The sequence below is a fragment of the Phallusia mammillata genome, chromosome 8, assembly GCF_965637545.1.
Source record: "Phallusia mammillata chromosome 8, kaPhaMamm4.hap1.1, whole genome shotgun sequence".
Taxonomy (NCBI): Eukaryota; Metazoa; Chordata; class Ascidiacea; order Phlebobranchia; family Ascidiidae; genus Phallusia; species Phallusia mammillata.
The window spans coordinates 17,647,726-17,667,546 of NC_137259.1; the positions used below are offsets into that span (position 1 = coordinate 17,647,726).

At 35.4% G+C, this 19,821-nt stretch overlaps 2 protein-coding genes across 2 annotated transcripts; both read left to right on the forward strand.

Annotated features, from left to right (window-relative positions):
- The first annotated feature begins 722 nt into the window (after positions 1-722).
- LOC145203932 (GDP-Man:Man(3)GlcNAc(2)-PP-Dol alpha-1,2-mannosyltransferase-like) lies at positions 723-4,939 on the forward strand. Its single transcript, XM_080076302.1, has 8 exons — positions 723-1,022; positions 1,722-1,976; positions 2,381-2,563; positions 2,964-3,210; positions 3,298-3,397; positions 3,711-3,863; positions 3,920-3,996; positions 4,245-4,939. Exons 1-8 carry the CDS (start codon positions 817-819, stop codon positions 4,443-4,445), a joined length of 1,422 nt encoding a protein of 473 aa, XP_079932428.1. The 5' UTR covers positions 723-816; the 3' UTR covers positions 4,446-4,939.
- Positions 4,940-5,002: 63 nt separating this feature from the next.
- Positions 5,003-19,320, forward strand: LOC145203936 (uncharacterized). Its single transcript, XM_080076308.1, has 25 exons — positions 5,003-5,141; positions 5,514-5,609; positions 5,728-5,810; positions 5,869-6,750; positions 7,079-7,206; positions 7,539-7,622; positions 7,759-7,838; positions 8,032-8,165; positions 8,236-9,100; positions 9,410-9,523; positions 10,000-11,041; positions 11,498-11,582; positions 11,655-11,749; positions 12,117-12,285; positions 12,761-13,200; positions 13,573-13,782; positions 14,092-14,177; positions 14,480-14,561; positions 14,780-14,870; positions 15,038-15,155; positions 16,309-16,476; positions 16,762-16,854; positions 17,173-17,318; positions 17,577-17,717; positions 18,326-19,320. The coding sequence occupies exons 1-25, from the start codon at positions 5,038-5,040 to the stop codon at positions 18,457-18,459; spliced, it is 5,670 nt and encodes a 1,889-aa protein (XP_079932434.1). The 5' UTR covers positions 5,003-5,037; the 3' UTR covers positions 18,460-19,320.
- Positions 19,321-19,821: the final 501 nt, after the last annotated feature.

The window sequence follows — 19,821 nt, forward strand, 5'->3', positions numbered from 1 at the left end:
CATTGTAAACCAGTGGTTCTCAAAGTATGGGTCGCGACCCAAACATGGGTCGCGCAGGGTCAAAAAATGGGTCGCGCTATGGTGGTTCAATTCTGTCCAAACGAACTATTACTGCATTAAGTAAACACAAACGAATTTACTTAATGTTGTAGTAGTAAAGTCCCCTCACTCGACCACGTTGCACCGTGAAATGAACTAATCATTGCAACATACTGACAATAGCGTTCTGATTTTTGCTGTTACGCACATGGCGATTGTTACGTCATAGAACGGGAAATAAAAGTTAATCATGCAAAACTGAACGCGGAGATGTACCAGTTAGCGTTTGAGGATGAGTAAGTATTCGTACACAGAAACATTTTTAGATTTGGGGTTCACTTCTATCAATGATCATGGTGCTGCAAAGCCACAATATGTGTTGTGTTATGTAGTATTGTCGAATCGAACTCGTTAAACCTGCAGCCATTTTGAAATGGGCAGACTCATATGCGGCGACAAGTGGCCTCGAAATTGTTACATTTTTTTATGTTTGAGGCTTGGGTCGTGAGATGTTCATAAAACTCAGATTTGGGTCGCGGTCAAAAAAGTTTGAGAACCACTGTTGTAAACAGTTCAATACACAAATTGTACCATAGATAACTTATCAGTTAATTAATTTTTATCGTTGGAATAGTTTGAACCGTTGTGAATGAAACGTCACATTTTTCAACGTGAAAGGGGAATTCCCATAGCGTGTGTAAAATTTTGGAAAGATACTGCAGTGTGCACTGTGCAGTCTGTCTACTTGTCCGTTGATTGTTACATTTTATCAACAAGATGATACTTGTAGCACTGGTTTATTTGTTGGTTGGGTTTCTGGCCTTTTTGCTTCTTTTAAAACTCGGTATATCGTGGAGACGAAGCAGTTTAAAAAAGGCTTACATAAAAGGTTCAATTCTGGTGGGATTTTTTCATCCGTACTGCAATGCTGGCGGGGGCGGGGAGAGGGTCTTGTGGTGTGCAGTGCGTTCCATACAGCAAAGGTAAAAAGTATTGTTAAAAATGTTTAAATTTTGTTTTTTACGTTGAAAACCTGCTGTACATTATTAATCATTTTACGCCAGGCCTATAATTATAATATATTGAAGCCGTTATACCGAATTAACCAGTCATCAAACATTCCTACACATGTCAAGGCATGAATAGAAAAATCTAGCCTGTGGTGGAATTCAAGCCCGCAATATGAACCTTTACTATGATTTGTGTGCCGCTGGTCTGTATCCCTCAGGGCATCCCAGTATTGAATTTATCTAACTGGCAGATTGTTCATCTTTACTGCTTGATTATTGTTTATAGTTTTTTACATAGTTATAAATCTACATAGTTATAAATAAATCTCAGTACGCCAGGCCCATTAAAGGTGCCATACCGAATCAGCCAGTAACCAAGCATTCACCATCATACGGCAAGTCATGGGCTAGAAAAATCTAGACTGAGGTGGGATTCGAACCCACAACAGGAGGTTTCCTGGGACTCGCAGTCTACCAACTGAGCTACGCAGGTTCAGTGGAGAATCCGCTGAAAGTTGAATCACAGTGCACAGTGATCGCTGGTCTGCATAGACGCTTCAGGGCTGATCCCAGTTCATATTAGTTCTAAATAAATTTCACTTTTATATGGAAGTTTTAACAGCATGAATGTTATACAAATTGAATTTAGTCTTTTGTTTACATATTTCGCAGGTATCCCACTGCAGAATGCATTATCTATACCGGTGATACAGAGACAACAAAAGAAGAAATTATCAAAAAAGCAAAGAAAACGTTCAACATCTCACTGTTGAAAAATGTTGAATTTGTTTTTCTCTACAAACGAGGCTGGGTAGAGGCAAAACGATACCCAGTATTTACTTTGCTTGGCCAAAGTTTGGGTTCAATCATTCTTGGCTTAGAAGCATTATTCAAATTCCCACCGGATGTGTATTTGGATACAATGGGGTAAGACACTAGAAATTATAAATTTAAAGAGTGTACATACTATGTATCAGAGTTGGGATGTGTTTTTGGGTCAGGGCTTTTTTTAACAAACATACTTGATTCAGGCCTGACTCTGTAAAAGTATGAATTACTTAAGTAGTTAGTTGCTGGGTAGAACCTAATGCCCAACAGCCCCAAAACGTTCTTGTTTAGGCCATTGTGTATGTCTTCGTTATGGTGGACCTTTATTTCAAATGTTTGGGCCTAAACATGCTTCTAAAACACGATTCAGCTTTATGGTTATACTTTTGGGTTCAAATTTTAGGCCCGCTTACCATTCTGCTCTGCATTCATTTAACAAAAGTAACTTGTCAAGATCCTACTATGTAGTAACTGGTAGTATTATCTGTATGATTTGTTTCTAGGTATGCATTCACGTTTCCTGTGTTCAAGTACTTGGGTGGTTGCAAGATTGGTTGCTATGTGCATTATCCAACTATCAGTACAGACATGCTTGGCATTGTCAAGGACAGGACTAATGCCTTTAACAATCGGGCATTGATTGCAAGAAGCAGTATTCTCACTAGTGGAAAACTATTGTATTACAGGTGAGGCTATCTTTACTTTATCATCCATATGGAAATTTATAGTGCTGATTATTGCTTGTTGTAAAACACCATTTAGTCATAACATCAACGTAACGTTCTAGCGCTGTCTTGTATTGCATTTTGTCATTAGGCCCCAGAACAAAAAATGGTAGTTATAACTTATAACTAAGCCAAACTGATCAATTGACTTTTTGCAGTTCTGTCACATACTGATTTGTAAACAAACAAAAAGTCTCGATGTAAAACACTGACATCAAAAAGCAATAGGGCTGCTATGAGTAGCATTGGTAGGATAAGGAGTACATTAAGCTAGTGTGGTAAAGCTGAATTTACCTCATTAGAAATCAATCATGAGTTTAGTTTCAACCTAATTAACCTTGTGTTATTTTTTTGCATCAAGATTATTTGCATATATTTATGGAGTTGCTGGTCGTTGTGCAGAAACTATAATGGTAAATTCTTCCTGGACCAATGGTCACATACAGGAGTTGTGGCAAAAAGATTTATCAACATTTAAAGTTTTTCCACCATGTGACATTGGTGGCTTTCTCGAGTTGTCCATTGAAAGGCAACAACATGAAACACTGCCTAGAAATGTTATTCTGTCTATTGCACAATTTCGTCCAGAGAAAAACCATGCACTTCAGGTACTACAATTATGTTTCTTAAATCAGTGTTTTTAGTGCGTGTTTTGAAACAAGAATTCTGAAATATTGTTTGGTTTGCATTTTCAGGTGAAGGCATTCGATAGGTTCTTGTCAGAGTGTTCAAACCAGGAAAAACAATCCTATAAACTGGTAATGGTGGGAGGATGCAGAAATCAAGGAGATAAGGGTATGCTATGAAATGTGTTTTTATGTCTTATTAATGAGCCTTTTGGAATATTATTTTGACAGTCCTAACGCTTGTTGGTTTTAATTTTGTTGGTGCAAGGTTGCTGCCTTAATGTGTTATGCTCACAATAAAGTTTACCGTTAAATTCACTGTATTGGATCAATGATGCTCAAGTATCATGCTCAAGAAAACACAAGTGGTTGAAACAGGATAAGAATCCACAATCTTGCGAACTCAGGGCCATTGTTTTAACCACTTATCCATCTTGGCCACATTAATATTTGTTGTAAAAAAACTGTTGCTTTACTTGCAGACAGGGTTGAAATTCTCACCAAGTTAGCAGAAGATCTTAACATTTCCCAATTTGTTGAAATTAAAACCAACATTGATTTTTCGGAGTTGAAGGAGCTGCTCTCTGTAGCAATCATCGGAATTCACACAATGTCTAATGAACATTTTGGAATTGGTAAGTTTTGTGCATTAAACAAATATTTACGTTATAATATACAAGGTTGTCTATAGGTATTGTTGAGTTTCAAGCTGCTGGAGTTATAGCATTGGCGAATGATTCAGGTGGTCCTAAGATGGATATTGTACAGGTTGGTTTTAATGGAATTTATTCTGTTCCGTTGTAAATGGTAAAATTACACAGGGCTTAATTTAGACATTTTTGGGTTATGAGAGATGCAAGCTAAATTTCTATGTAGCCTACAAAACATATTTTATTGGATGAAACTACGTTGTTAATCTCCTCTCAACACAAAATATCCTTCAAAGTTTAAATGATATGCTATTACATCATAACATTTTGGGATTTAAAAATATTTTTTTGGACTTTGTTTTACAGGAAAACACTGGATTTCTTGCTTGTGATGAAGAGTCATATGCTGCAACTATTAGAAACATTTTTTCAATGTCTGAAGACGATAGATCATCCATTGCAGTTACTGCACGAAAATCTTGTGATCGATTCAGTGAAGAACACTTTGAAACTGATTTCCTTAACGCCATTGCAATACTATTTGAAAGTAGTGACAAGCACACATAATATTTTGTTTGCTTATCAACTCTTTGCGTTATATTGTATGCAATTTGCCTAGATGGCTTTAGATTTACATATGTTTTGTTGTATGTGGGGGAATTATCCCATTTAGACAGATATTAACAAGCTTGTCAAAATTGTGGTTTAACATAAATTTCTGAATAGGAAATATTTGCACATATTTTGTTTCAAATACTTTACTACATATAGATTTTGCTTTTCACCACATTTAAAACGTATGGTCAATTAGCCATGCCTAATCATTCAATTTATCCTAATTTTTTTAAATGTCTTTGTACACAATGTACCAGAAACAAAATCAAAACGTATTTGTTGGTTCTCTTTGTTTCCACCTCTTGACGTGTTCCAGCAATTTTGGTTACAATAAAAAATATTTTCTTACCTCCCCAACACTTAAAAATATTGTACTGCAGTGGTTTGGATTTACCGAATACCTGGTTTGTGCGGGAAATATAACAACGCATTGCGCGAAAAAGTGATTGTTTAGTTACTGAATTTTTTTGGATTGTTTACTTCTGAAGTTACAGAGAAAGATTGTTTTATTGTCGAAAAACGAGATTTCCAGAAACTTGCAAGAATGTCTGATCAGTCTGAAACCATTTCATCGTGTTTTCAAGCTCTGCAGAAGTCAGTTGAATGCGCTATTTGTTTAGACATTCTAAATGACCCAATTATTACAAGGTAAGTTTTTTTTAGCTTTATGTAAAATGTAAGTCATGGCTGGAAAACTTGTCTGCGAAATTTTCCGTAAAAAATTAAAACACTCGTACGCAAAACTACTTGAAATTATGCATGAAGTTATTTTCACATTTATGTTGTCAATTGCACAATGCACTATGATTGCAAAAATAGGTTTTTCATGAAATGTAGTTCTACACTTGATCGTTGCATAATATTACTCACTCAGATAATCCACATTGCAACTGTAAGATTTATAGAAATTGTTTTACATACTGATACCCCAAAGCGGTAAGCCGGTAACTAAAGGAAGTACCACGTTTTTTCACACTGTTTATGGTTTATTAAATTACTTTTGATCTTTTACATTTGCAGATGTCAGCATCACTTTTGTTCAATTTGTATTCAAAAAGCAATGAAGGGGCGGAGTAGTTTTCCATGTCCATTGTGCAAAAATGCCATTACGAACAGGTAAATAGTGATGTGCAATTTGTGTTCTGTGTTTTAGTTTTGATAATTTTCTCTGCTTTGCTTTTATAGTATAATTCTTAAAAATGCTTTAATTTAAAGTTTTTATTTTACATTTTAGAAGTCTTAGGCCGGACGCAGCTCTGTCTAAGATGGTCGTTGGGATTAAAGATTTGATATCTGCTGGAAATGAGGAAATAATGGGTAGACTCTCGTTATTATTGTATTTGTAATTATAAAAAATGAAACGAGTTTTTTTCAGAAACTGAAGCAGCCCTGCATGTATTTTCGACAACAAAAAAGCACACTAAAGAAAACAACAGCAACTCGTCTACGAAAAACAAACGACCAGGTTTCAGAAGTTTGTTTCCGACTCCAAAACACGTAAAGCAGAAGTCTAGCACAAAAGTTCATGTTGAAGCTAGTGCAGACAAATCAGTAAAACCAGCAGATTTACTGGACATAGTTGATAATATGAGCAAAAATGCAATGCTTAAAACGCCTCCTTTCGGTGGATCTAGTACTTCTACAGATTCCAGAAATATTCCAAGTGTGTGTCTCAAAAAAACAAAAGCTGACAAGAATGAAGCTGAAGAAAGCAAAGGTGGTGATGAAAACCCAAGTGAAGATCCATTTCATTTCCCAATCACACAAACCCAACCAACTACAGAAACGAAGCCAAGTAAAAAGCAACCTAGAAAAAGTGGCTCTTTAAAAAAAGGCCAGCAAGAAGTACGCAAGTCAAAAAGGTTGCAAAAACCAAATGCAAACGATCCAATTAAAAAAAGTCCTGTGGACCATAAGATGATTGAAGATATTCAACAAACTGAACAACACTCTCTAACAGTGGAACCAGTTAATGCCAATACAGATACAACACCTCACGGTAAAAACAGGATTTCTTCAACGTCCAAATCCAAGCAAAAAACTTTAAGTCGAAAAACACCTAAAAAGCGTCTTTCTGAAGAAAACATTAAAAGAGACTCTACAAAGACTGATCAAAATAGTGAGGAGGCAGCTAAGAAAGTTCATAGCCCAGTTAAGGATTTGAAAAATGATGCATCATGCAAAGAACAGTTAGAAAGTCCCATTAATCAACTCAATACCAATAAAGATGAGGAAAGTGATAATGCAATAATCAAAGGTAAGTAGTGCAAAGTACGTACAAAAAACAGTGAACCCTAATTGTTTACTTCAAATTTTGCAACATGTGAACAAATATGGCTGTCACTTAGTTTGGCAACATTTTCTGCATACTGTAGGTTTGTGCTGATGATTTAAGTAATAATCTGAAAACAGACAAAATTGGACGCAAGTGATGTTATATCATAAACTCAACACTCCCGAAATGACAGGTTTTAGTTTATATTAAACAGCATCAGAAAATAACCTTGTATATCTGTTGAGTGCATGTCAAACCCCTGACCTTTTTAATTTTTTGCTTTACTTATTCAACAATGAATTTGTTTTAGATCATCCAAAAATTACTCGTCGCTTATTAAGCTCTGACACGAGCAGCAGTGTAAATGTTACACAAGACGTTTTACAAGATAAACCTTTCACCACTGATGCTGTTCAGTTGCCTGATGTTGCAGAAAAGGTAAACTGTATGTTAATAAAGATGGTTTAATTTTATGCACGCATTTTGGGGGCATTGACTAGCCTCAAACTTCAAAAAACAACGTGGGAAATTTTTGGAAAAAGCAAATTTGTTGTGCCAATTGCAAAGAGAAAAATGAAAATTTAAATGAATGTCATAGTTGGCAAAGATGTTACTGTCTTTTTGAGAAAATTGTTTGCTGTTCATTATGCCTTATTTAATGCGGTGTGTAACAGCAAAAATTACCATTTTTGTTTAACCATGCCATTATTCATAAAAGAGCTTTGTGGCACATAAACATTATTTTTCCTCTTTTTTTGCTTTCTGTGTAGGTTTCGATGTGGTTAAAGGGAATACAACCAAGTGATGAAATGTGCTTTGAACCGAAAGATCCAGAAAAACAAAACACAGATGAGGCATGTACCCCAACTTTATAAAAACATTTGAAGGTTTTAAGCCATCTAACGTTGTGCTGTTCTTTCTGAGTTGAGATTGTTTTATTGTGATCGTTGACCAAAATCGAGGGTTATAACTTGTGTAATGTTAAAACAGATTCAAATGATGAATTTGGAACTTGAGGAGTTTGTCTCTGCGTCACAGTGTCAAGAGGAACTGCCAAAAATAGTGGTGAAGTGAGTATCTTGTATTGAAACCAGACTTATATTGTCATACTTTTGACTATTTTTCTCTTTTAGCTGTACAATTATGCACTGCTTCATATTGTTAGTAAGCAACAAAATCTTTGCTGCATGAAGATAAATTTTAAACTAAATTGAAAATATTTAGACACAACTTATGAACATAAATATGATATTGGTACAACAGGCGGAAAAAAAGAAAACTACCTGCAGACTTGATTAGCTCTGAAGAGCTATCTGAAAGAAAAAACACAGATTTTTTCAGTGGTCATAAAGCAAAACGTCAATACTCAGCTACGAAAAAGGACACTAAATCTCCAAGTAATGTTTTTACATATTTTTTGATGTATATATGTCTTTGACAAAAATAAAGAAAACTTTCCATTTTTAGTGTTGAACAACCTTAAATCTTCCCTGAAGCCATTGGAGACTGTTAATACAGTGCCAGTAGAAGCAAAATCGACACTTCGAAGAAAGACACGAAAAGGAAAAAAGGAAACCCACATTTTCGATGTCCCTGGTCTCTCACAAGGTGTTTCCCCATTTACCACTCCAACAAAAGACCCAGAAAATTCTACAAAGAAAAATTCAGAAAACATTGCTGGGGAAAATGTTGAGTTAATTACAGGTTGTTCAGAAAGTGACAAACCGCCAACTAAGTCTTCAAATAATGAGCCACATATTATGGTAAAAGAACTTGAAACAATAGCATCTGCTTCACCCCAAAATGCTGATGATATGAGAGAGTCTTCTGCTAAAGAAAGTATCAAAAACATACAAGCCAATGAAGAGATTGAACCAGTTAAAATCTCAAGCGACAATCTGTTAGTTGAAAAATTGCCCAAGTGTAGCTCAAAAGACCACAGAATTTCACAAACTGAAAGAAAACCAAAAGAATCTTTGGCCAAAACTCAAGAGAGCACTCCACAAGGAGCCATAAACGAAGCAGCAAAACAAGACGTTTCTGCAGATGTACATCGCGAAGCCAGCGTAAAATCTGGTCAGAAATGTTTGAACAAGTCAGCTCCAAAGCCATTTAGTCCAACAGCTAAGGACACAAGCAATGTACAAGAAAAAGAGCTTCAGCAGACTGTCGTTGATCTTGAAGATATGCCAATCATTTGTGTACGAGAAACACAAGATAGTATTCCACCATATTATGTTGAAACTCCACATTGTGTTAATTCCTCTGGTTTGTTGCACAAAAACACTGATGCCAAGAAGACTGATCAAGTTAAAGAACCTGTTAAAAAAAGGTTTGTGATATTAAATGCATGAAGTTACATTAAAATTTGCATAATTGCATCATAACATTTCGCTAGATGCAGAGTCACCAATAAAGTAATTACCCACAAAGACTTTTTGTGCCGATGTTTTAAATAATGAATGTTGAATAACAAGATGAAACAATGCTATCATTTTATATGCAACTTAAATGTTTTAATTGGTTTACTTGTGGTTATTCAAGGATTTTGCTTTGCAAAGCATGCCTGTTTGCAGAAAATAGTTCTGAAAAAAGATTCACTTACAATGTTATGCTTCTGTGACATTCTCTTGTTGTTTAGGCATGAAAAGACTGTGGAGCTCGGATTGTTGGACTTCAGTGAGCCCTCACAGATAGTCAACCAGCCCAGTGAACGTACTGTTGTCCAATCTGAAAAAGTCTTGGAAACATGCAGGTAAAGATAAGGTCTCACTATAACCAACATTGTAAAAAGCTTATAGTTTACATTGTCACCAACTATTAGATTTGTTGTGCTTTAGTTTTCTTACATTGCCATGGAACTTTAATTTATGATACAAAAAGATTACTGGCCTGCATATAATAGCAATCCTGACTATGCCCAATTTCGTTGAAATGCTTTTAATTTGACATGCAGCTTATGATGTGCAAAGCAAGTAAAGTAAGTCTTGGTTAATCCGGGCCCTGTTTGGGAAAAATGTTCGGATTAGGGCAGGCAAAGAACTGAATTAAGCAATGTCAATTAATTAAAGTCCTACCACATTACAAATCATTTGTACTTTAAGTCTTTGTCTGAGTTAGGTGAAGATACTATTTAAAGGTTTTAGCAAGAACGTTTTTGTAATTAAAAGTGCCAAAATTGTTACTAATAACATTCCACTTTATTCAAAACTTATAACTTTGTTGTGACAGAATGGTTTTGAGGAATTTGGATGAAAGTAAATGTGAAGGGAACACGGCAGACAACCCATGCTTTGAGGAAGACATGGAAACCAACTCTATAACTCCTGGTGTTGGTCGAGTTGTTGACTTGGCGAGGGTTGAAAAACCAACCGAAACAACCAAGACTATGAAGGACATTAATATGTCTTTAAGCCAAATGGACAACAACGCCAAAGATGAAAAATCGAATACACCAAAACAAGACAAGAAGAATAAAAACAAACTAGATTCGGAATGTAAATCACCTGTTTACTCTTTATATGCCTGCCCATCTTCACATGATGAGACGTCTATGCATGTTTCTGATTGTGATACTAATGTCATCCAAAATACCGAAGAGTTCAACCTGCAGGGAAAAACTACGGAGATTGCAAAACCAATAAAGCGATCTGCAAAACGAAAACGACGCAGCAGGTTGACAATGCCAGCTAAAAAACCTAGGGTTCGAATTGTAGATGCCCCAAAGGTCGCTAAACCAGATGGACCAAAACTAGTGCAAAGTCCTTTAAAAATAACTGAGGCGAAAGCGACAAAGCATGAGAATGAAACCATGGACAATATCTCAAGTGATGAAAGTGTTAGTACAAGGATGTTATGCACATCTAATGGATGGGGAGGCACAAAACTTAAGATACGGATATTACATGGAAGCAAAAACAAGGGCAGGTCTTCTCAAAGTGACAGTGAGATGCCTGAAGTAGGAGAATCAAAAATTAAGAAGAGTAGCATGAGTCAACCGACAATGAATAAAGATTATGCACATATATCGTCATCATGGCCAAGGACAACAAGAGACGTTTCTGTTGTCTTGGATAAAATGGATAAATCTCTTTTGCCTGATTTTGCAAGACAGAAAGAAAACTCACCTGATGTTAATAAACCTGCTGCACAGATAGATGATGCAGAACCTGATGTCCAAACAGAAAAAGAAACTACACATAATGTAATTCCAAGCAGTCCTTTGTTATTTGCACCCTCACAAGAAAATAAAGCCAATCAAATTGACTTAACGGTAAGGTTTCAAAAATGTTATTGAACTTCATAGGCTATGAAATGTTTATGTAAACAGACTGATTTATATATATATACATACTGCTGATTAGTTTGACTATCAAATTTTGTTGTTATCAAAACTTGATTAAGCTAATATATACCTTTTATTAATTATTATGAAAGATTTTTTTCTCACTTGACTACGGCTGTATACAACTGTACATTTTTACCTTTAAGGGCATGGACTTTAAAAAAAAATTTTAAAAAAAATTAAAAAAATCTAAAATACAAAGAAAGTATAAGCTATGTACTAAGAAAAATATAATGCTAAAACACTTATTTTGTACATATGTCTAGTTTGCTTGCCCATGCTTCAGTTAAATTTAAACAAGTTTGTTTACATCAGTTTCAGTTTAGAACCTTTTTTCAAACACCATTTCTTACAACTGCCATAGTTAAATTGCCTAATATGCAGGAAGATCAGCAAGACATAAACATAACGAGTCAAAAAGATGTTGAAGACATTGAAGTTGTTTGCCAAGCTTGGTGTGAAAATCAAGGTGAGTATCTCTTGTTTCACATACTGCTGAAAAACCTTTTTTGTGTGTACGTTTCAATTTGTGTTTCTTTAGAAAATGCTCCCAGTTGTCATGAAAGTGATCACAGCCCAGTAAAGCAGATAGCAAATAACAAGGAGGTGCCATCACATGTGGAAAGCGTTAAAGAGGTATGGAATAAAATGTATATATATGCCTAGCAGGAAATTTAGGTGTGGAGCCATTACATAATAGTTATGCTGCATACAATTGTCCTTCAAAAATCATATTAGTCTATCCGGAGCGGCTACACTAGCCTACATGGCCGAAGACTGTACGTAAAGACCATATGTATGTATGTATATATTTATATATATATATGTCAAAATATGTACATTACTGCTTGTTTGCAACCACTCCATAGGGATGGGAGTTTAATTTGTTTTAGTTAAATATTACAAAATCATAAATATAATAGACATATCTGTTTGTGTTTATGCATTACCAAATTGACTGTCAGGCGCCACATAAGTTTTACATATGGTTTTGTATTAACAGAAATCATACCTTTTGTTGGAAAACCTGAACCAATTTATTACAAAACTGAATCAGCCCATTGATGAAGCTACAACTGATGCTTGGAGAAATATTTTTATGCTGTGCAAAGAGATCGATGTTGAAATTAACACCAAATCAAGTTCTGCCACATCATCACCTGATATTAAATGTTAGTTAAATTTTAATATTTTAATCTTGAACATGTTTGTGAAGGTTTCTATGTGATGACATCTCTTAAATGACTTTAATCAGTTGCAATTTTTTATTCCTGAAAAGTGCTCGCACACCTTTTTAAAAATCTGGACCAATTGCACAAAACAGAGTTATATGTACATACATTTCTATTTGATACAAAAAAGATCAGTAATTACATAGGGATTGTAGTTCCACCTATAGCCATTTTTTTAGAAAAAAAGCTCTATTGCTTAACATAGAGTCTGGTTAATTACATAAAAAGCTTGTAAAATTGGTTATGTGATTACCCAAACTTTGCCTCAATTAAAACATTTGGCACCATATAGCAATTGTTTTGTGGGGAACTCATCACTACTTTTAATGTGAGACTGAGCAGAAATGCAAGCAATGTTTATTACCAAACACTCTTGTACTGACTCAACCTATTCATTGCATGGCGTTCTGATTAGGTGTTGCAAAGAAAAGCAAAAGAAAACTTTCCATGTCATCAGAAGAAGGAAATGAACCCATGCAAAATGAGAATTTTACCACGGCTTTGTCAAACGATAACAAATCTTCAACCAAAGGCAGCCAAAATGAAGAGAATAACAATAGCGATGTTGAAATTGACAGTAGTCTCCCAACTATTTTGCCAATTATACGAAACAAGCACAGACCAAGCATTAACAACAGCACAACTGAAGTAGTGAACTGCCCCAATATTGCTGTGGACAATGATCTTCCTAAACTTATAACTTCAACTGCAAAACCAGTGTGTCTAACAGAAGACGTTCAGGACACAAATTTTACGACAGGTCGCACTAATCTCAGCCAAGAAAATGACGAAAACCAAATGACTAGTCCAACTGGGAATAGAGCAACTGCATTTGGAGACATTTCCAAAATTCAGGTAAAGGTAAACGTTTTTAAAAGTTTGTGTACATGGCAAGTACTGGTACAGACTTTTTTATGCTTGTACAAATGAGGTTTATTTTTACAAATTTTATTTTGCTTTGATTTGCCGCAATAAAGGGGCCAATACATTATGAGACATTTCCAAAATTCAAATGTTTACAGTTGGGCAACAGTCAAAAATCTGGTACATTTTTACAAAGACATACTCTTAGCCATTAGCACATACTTTTGCTCCTGCGTTTTTGAAATATGCATGCCCAATTAAGAATACCATCATTCTAGATTAGAACGTAATATGTCAGGTGTAATTTTTTTATTATTTTTTCATTGGCACTGTATTGTTAACAAACAATTTTGTCCCGTTTAGAAACAACCAGATCCTGCAAAGGATTCACCCGAGTCGCCAGATTCACATGAAACCTCAGAGTTTGAGGATGCATCTGTGATCGCGTGGACTCCCAAAGTAGAAGTGGATGTCGCAACGGAAATGTCAAATGAGCAAAACGCACAGCCGTTTGTCACAAGTGAAGTTCCAACTACAATTGATGATTCACAACCAGAAATTACAACTTCACAGGTAGAAATATCAATGTTTTGTTGCTTTTTGAAAATACATTACATAAATACATACACACACACTGTGTTATTTGGGTATGAAAAAAATTATCAGGCTTTGAAAAAAGACATTCTGTTTATAAGTTATGACCTAGTACTGAAAATGAGTTTATTGCTACATTTTTGCATTTGGTGTTACACCTCTAACATTTCAGAAAGAAAAATTACCAATTAATACTTAAAAAATGTCATTGGTGCTTTTTTACTCACGTATATGTTTCAAATGTTTTTGTAATTTATGAAAAATGACACAGTATTTTTATTACAACAGATCCCATCTCCTACACCGCCACCAGCTTCTACTTTGAGCCAACCCTACTTTCCAGACCTCACAAATGTGTCGGAATTGTTACAAAAGTAAGTAACACCACATATTCTATGATAAATAGATTTGCCCAGACTTGAGTTTCTGCAACATTTGTAATCTAATGAGGCCTGTGCCATACAAAAAGGTACAGAAAATTCTGGTAATGACATCTACAATTTGCCATTTGTTTAGGAAAATAAGCTAAATGCAGTTAACAGAATAATTTCCCAACTAGTTTTCAGCTACCTTTTAAAATCATGCAATACAATAGAATTTGCAAAATTTTGAAATCTTGGTATTTATGCAATTCTGAACACACGTTTTGGGGTACATACAGTTTGACTTTTTTCAGGATTTCTGAATTTACTGAAGATTTGAATAAAGAACAACAAGAAGAAACTGACCATAATATCAACTTGGAAGTCCCAACTGAGGTATGAAGTTAATTTACTAAACAAATCGTGGTGATGTGAAACAACTAAAAAACATTTTGTTATGCTGATTCTTTATTAAGCATGTGATTTGTCAAGTGCTAAGACAGTACACCTGAACTAGTATGAAACCTGACAACTGCACAAAGTTTGCAAAAATTGGCCAAATTTTCAAGGAGTAAGTTTTGTTTATCTTGTGTCTTTGTTTTTTTTTAACATAGCAACCACTTAAAGAAGATCAGCCTGATTTAGATGTGACTGGACCTGAAATTAACACAAGCTGTAAGGCAAAACCATTGGAGACTACAGGTACAAACATCACTTACTGATTGAACAAATTGATATTAAAACAAAACCAATTGTTTGTTTATGAGCAGTATTTCTTGTGCTAAACTTATTTAGTGCATCATGAATACAAATGGGGACTACAACCCTAAAAAATTTGTTGTTTTTTAATCTTGCATTTTACCAAATCTTGCAACTGGAAGAGCTACCTCAGCCACCAGTGACAGAAGTTCGACATATTCTCTCCCCACTAAACAACAGCACAATTAGTATTTCAACTGCTGATACATCAAATACCTCACTTGATGGAAGGTATGTGGTAGGAGCAGTCAATGTTCCTGTTGATAAATTGGTTTTGTTTCTGGAAATTGCTTTTTGTGGCTATGTCTGTTTTATATTTGACAGTCAAAACATAAGAGTAACCTGTGTAAAGTTACTCCACTCTTTAGGCATTTTAAAATCAAATGTGTGTTTTGGAACTACCGTAATTTTCCAAGTATAGTGCGCCCCCGTGCATAATACGCACCCTAAAAATGGCATGTCGATGCTGGAAAAAAGCCTGTACCCATGTATAATACGCACCCAAATTTTTACTCTTAAATCCGTAAACGTAAAATTATTTCAGAAAAAAGATCATCTTTTGAAACAACCGGATGTTATTCTGCCGGTCAGTATCACTGCGCATGCGCTCGCAAACTCGATAGCGAAAAATGTTTAGGATTTGTGTAGGGTACATCGTGACAGCAAACGAGATCTTACTGGTCGTGTTCAAGCGGAACCGATCTTAATACTTGCAGAGAACATTTTTATTTTTAAAACACAAATGAAGTTTAATATGTATCAGATTAAAATAACTAAAAATCAGAATAATTAAATTCAAACTTACATACAAAATTTTAGTTCGATCCGTTGCATATCGGCAATGATATCACCCCATTTACGTTGTCGCTAAATGGGCAGTGTGCAGTATTTGACAATAACACACCATCAAGGATTGCACCATCGCATCAAACGATGTGTCGTCAATTATGAATTTTACTGACTAAGTGTGTTGGGCAGGATAGCTAAATGTGATGCGCGATTGACAACAAACAAGAAGAAAGATCTGATTTCAAGTTTTATTTCGAGGCAGATTTTCTTCAAAAATTGTTGTACCCATGCATAATGCGCACCCTAGATTTTAGGACAATAAATTAATTAAATTTTGCGCATTATACATGGAAAATTATGGTAAGTGTTTTTTTTTCTTGTATTTTAAACACTTATTGTTGATCAAACTATAGTCATTGCAGCGCACATGTTATGTGTGCTAGTAACTACAATTTACCCCAAAAAGCTGTAATTACTAAATATGTTACACAATCGAAAAAAGAGTTGTAATAGAATTAACACTCAATCGAATGCAGAATTGTTTCTTGGTGGGCTCTTTCAAAGTTTTTTTTTGCTTAATACATTTGTGTTGCAGTTCCAGACAAATTGGTTTAATGACAAGTGGCATTAAGGGAAAAGCTGCAATGATTGTGAGGAAATTTGCCAAGCGATGTAGAGGTTCATTTCATGAAACATTCGTTCTTGGGAAAGTAACACATGTCATTGTTAAAACTGATCAACTAAGATGTGACAGAACTCTCAAGTAAGTAAAAATGTAATGCAAAAGAAAAAACATTTTTTATTGGACTGAGTTTACTGACTTGCCAAAAGAAAAAAGATGCAAGCGCCTTATTGCTACAAAAACAAATTTAACCATTTAAGTTACTGACAAGATGTAATCAATGAGCATGCATCGAATTTTGGTTCATTTTGTTGGATCCGTTGTACAAACAATGCCTTACTATTAGGTCAGGATATTCAAGATGATATATAATTGAACATTATTATGCATTATTTTGTAGTTCAATCTTTCTTTGGCCATTTGCAGGTTTATTCAAGGAATTGCCAGCAAAATTTGGGTGGTCAGTTACCTGTGGGTCGTCCACAGTTTAAAGAGGAAAAAGATTTTACCTGAGGAAGAGTAAGTAACTGCTTGATTCTACTTCATTTATGCAGCACCCACATTTTTGCGTGCTTTATTAAAACTAACTAATTTTTGTGGAACTCGTAGTTGCATAATTGGTATATTTCAGTTTATAATTGTTGTTTCAGTTATGGTTTGCTACTTTTTTTATGCTCCATGGTAATTTTTATTTTGCCCACGAGTACCTGTCTAATATTAGGTTTTTCTTTATTTTGTTGAAGAGAAGTTCCAATTCCGGTGTCAAACAATAGTAAATCAGTATTGTATTGTGTTATTGGGAAATCAAATTTGTTACGTATGTGCTTTTCTGTGCAGATTTGAAGTGATAGGTGACAACATAGATACTGATGATGTAGCATCATTGCATGCCCCTCGTAGATCCAGGCTGTCAACCCCGGATTATCGCCTTTTGAAAGATTACGCTGTTTGTTGTATTCCTCCATTTTCTTTGTTTACAACAGGTAGACAAGTTTCTTTGGTAAAAATGTATCTTTTTGGTCATCAGTTTTATGTTTTTTTTCTGAAAAAATGTTATTGTAAGGTACATAATGGTTAAAAATGTGTTTTGTCAATAATTTAAAAACTCAAAATTTCAAATCGCCCATTGATTTACTTTTCTAATTTATTTGTTGTTGGACTCAAGTCTCTAAACAACAACCATTAAAAATGTAGATTTCATTATATATCAACTTATTTTCATGTGTATAATTTTGACATAGAGCAATTGAAAGAAGTTCTGCAGTTACTTGGTGCCAAGGTTTTGACAAAACCGAGTGATTTTTCTGTTTGTGATCGCAAAATGAAAAGGATTTTGACACTCGATGCCAATGCCTACACTCAGTCACTTCCCAACTATCCTGGTAAGAATGGTAGATTATACTGCACCAGTATGAAATAAATCGTCAGATCCAACTTCTAGTACTGAATGGCAAATCTGATCTTGGCTTCTGTTATTTTATGAGAGACTCTTTAATGTTTTTGGTTTAGCGTTTGTTTCTTTTTGTTTTTACTTTTAATTCTCAAATCCAGGATTGTAATTCTTTGGAGTAATCTGGCCTAGGGATGGTCCAAGTCGGGCCCGAACCCGAATATTTGATACTGAGCATCGCTGTTTTTGATGCTCGGTGCTTGGCCGAGCAGTTGTACAAACTGACCCAAGCATTAAATTTGCATATTCATGCCCTGCTAACATACGAAACTAGTGTTCAAAAGGGTATCCAGGAACAAAAATGACTGTTTTTTTAATATGTCACGTGACGCAAAAGCATATACTTCTGGTCTGGGGCCTTGTGTTTGACCAAACTGAGCATATACAGCTGTGGCCCATTCCTAAAATAAAGCTTGTGTTGCCAACGAAAACATTTGAGTTGTAAATGAAGTGTATCCTGTAAACTATTGCACTGAAGTATTTTCATTATTAACATAAATTTGAAATACCAAATCATAATTGACCTCTTTTTGGGCTAAGGTATTGCCGAGACTTACAGTGCAGAGGCTGTTTCGTGTGACTGGGTTTTCGAATGTGTCGCATCATTTCGCATCCAACCAATCCAGCTCTTTCCAGTGGAAGAAACCGAATCCCAGGAAACTGCTGAGTCTTAGAGCGGGGAATAGTCCAGATTTGATGCAATTGCCACCAAGAGTATTGTGGACAGATACAGTGTTGTCTTATATAGAGTGGTGATTTGTATTTGACTGTTACTATGGTAAATGATCATGCTTATTCAGTGGGTGGAAGCCAATGGTGTTTGTTGTGTCAGCTACTGTCAGCTATCGAAGCTCTTGTCTGAGACCAGTTTTCGGTATTGAGTGTAGCGAAACGTTCACAAATAATGCCCAACTCAATTTAAAGTTGATTGTTTTGGCCTAAGTTTAAATAAAACGGGCTTGATTCAGGCCTGACTTCATACACTGTCTTATTTGTGCTATTATTTTTGAAAAATTGGCTGTGAGTCCCGCTCATAATTTGAATTTTACAGTAAAGCAAGGTAACATACCTTTTACTAAATGGTTAAATGTTTGGCATACCATTTGCTCAGTGGTAAAAAATTCATCTTTCATTAGGTATTTTCTTGTGAGCCATTCACCACAAATGTACGCTATCGAACATACACCACCTAACATAACGTATTACTTTTACATTTGTCAATAACTTTAAACGTCCAGCATGGGTGTTTTTGCTAAAATGTTGTGATATCCCTTGATTTTAGGTGTTATTTGATTTTCGTTTTAATTTGATGGTATACTTTTATCGGCTACTTAATTTTTAGCCTATTTTTCATTTCGTTTTCCCACTAATTGTGTTTCCTCTAAAATTAGGTTTCTAATTTGAGTCAACGATTTTCGTTCTCCTACATCTCCTTGGTGCATCAACTTGCACATTTCTTTTCTTCTATTCCCTGATTTTTGTTGAGTTAAGTTGTTTTTCTGATGTTCCTTCATGCAAATAAACAATTAACCCTATTTGTAGTTATTTATGTGAACAGGATTATTTCCTTGGAAACAGGGGAGTTGTGAAGTTTTTGGTTAACCTTTTGGCCGCTATTAAGTAGGCTTTTTCTCGCAAAACTGTTCTAAAAACCACATATGGGTAAATTTGTTTGGTGACCTTGTGGCATTCATCTTGCTTACGAGCTTATGTGAACAGCCCTGGCGTATAACTACGATTCAGTATGCCGAGATAGCTGGTCTGCATCGACGCTCTAAGGTTGATCCCAGCTATTCATCCATGTCTTATCTTAACTGATTACCCCTACTACGAAGCTGACACGCGCAGCTAAGTTGATAGGGCGCGGCTCCCAGAAAAACTCCTGTCGTGGGTTCGAATCCCACCGCAGGCTAGATTTTTTTAGCCTACGCCTTGCCATGTGGGGAATGCTTGGGAGACCGGATTGATCGGGATGACGCCTTCAGTGGACCTTGCGTACTAAGTGCTGATTTGATTCATATCTATAGTATGTAAGT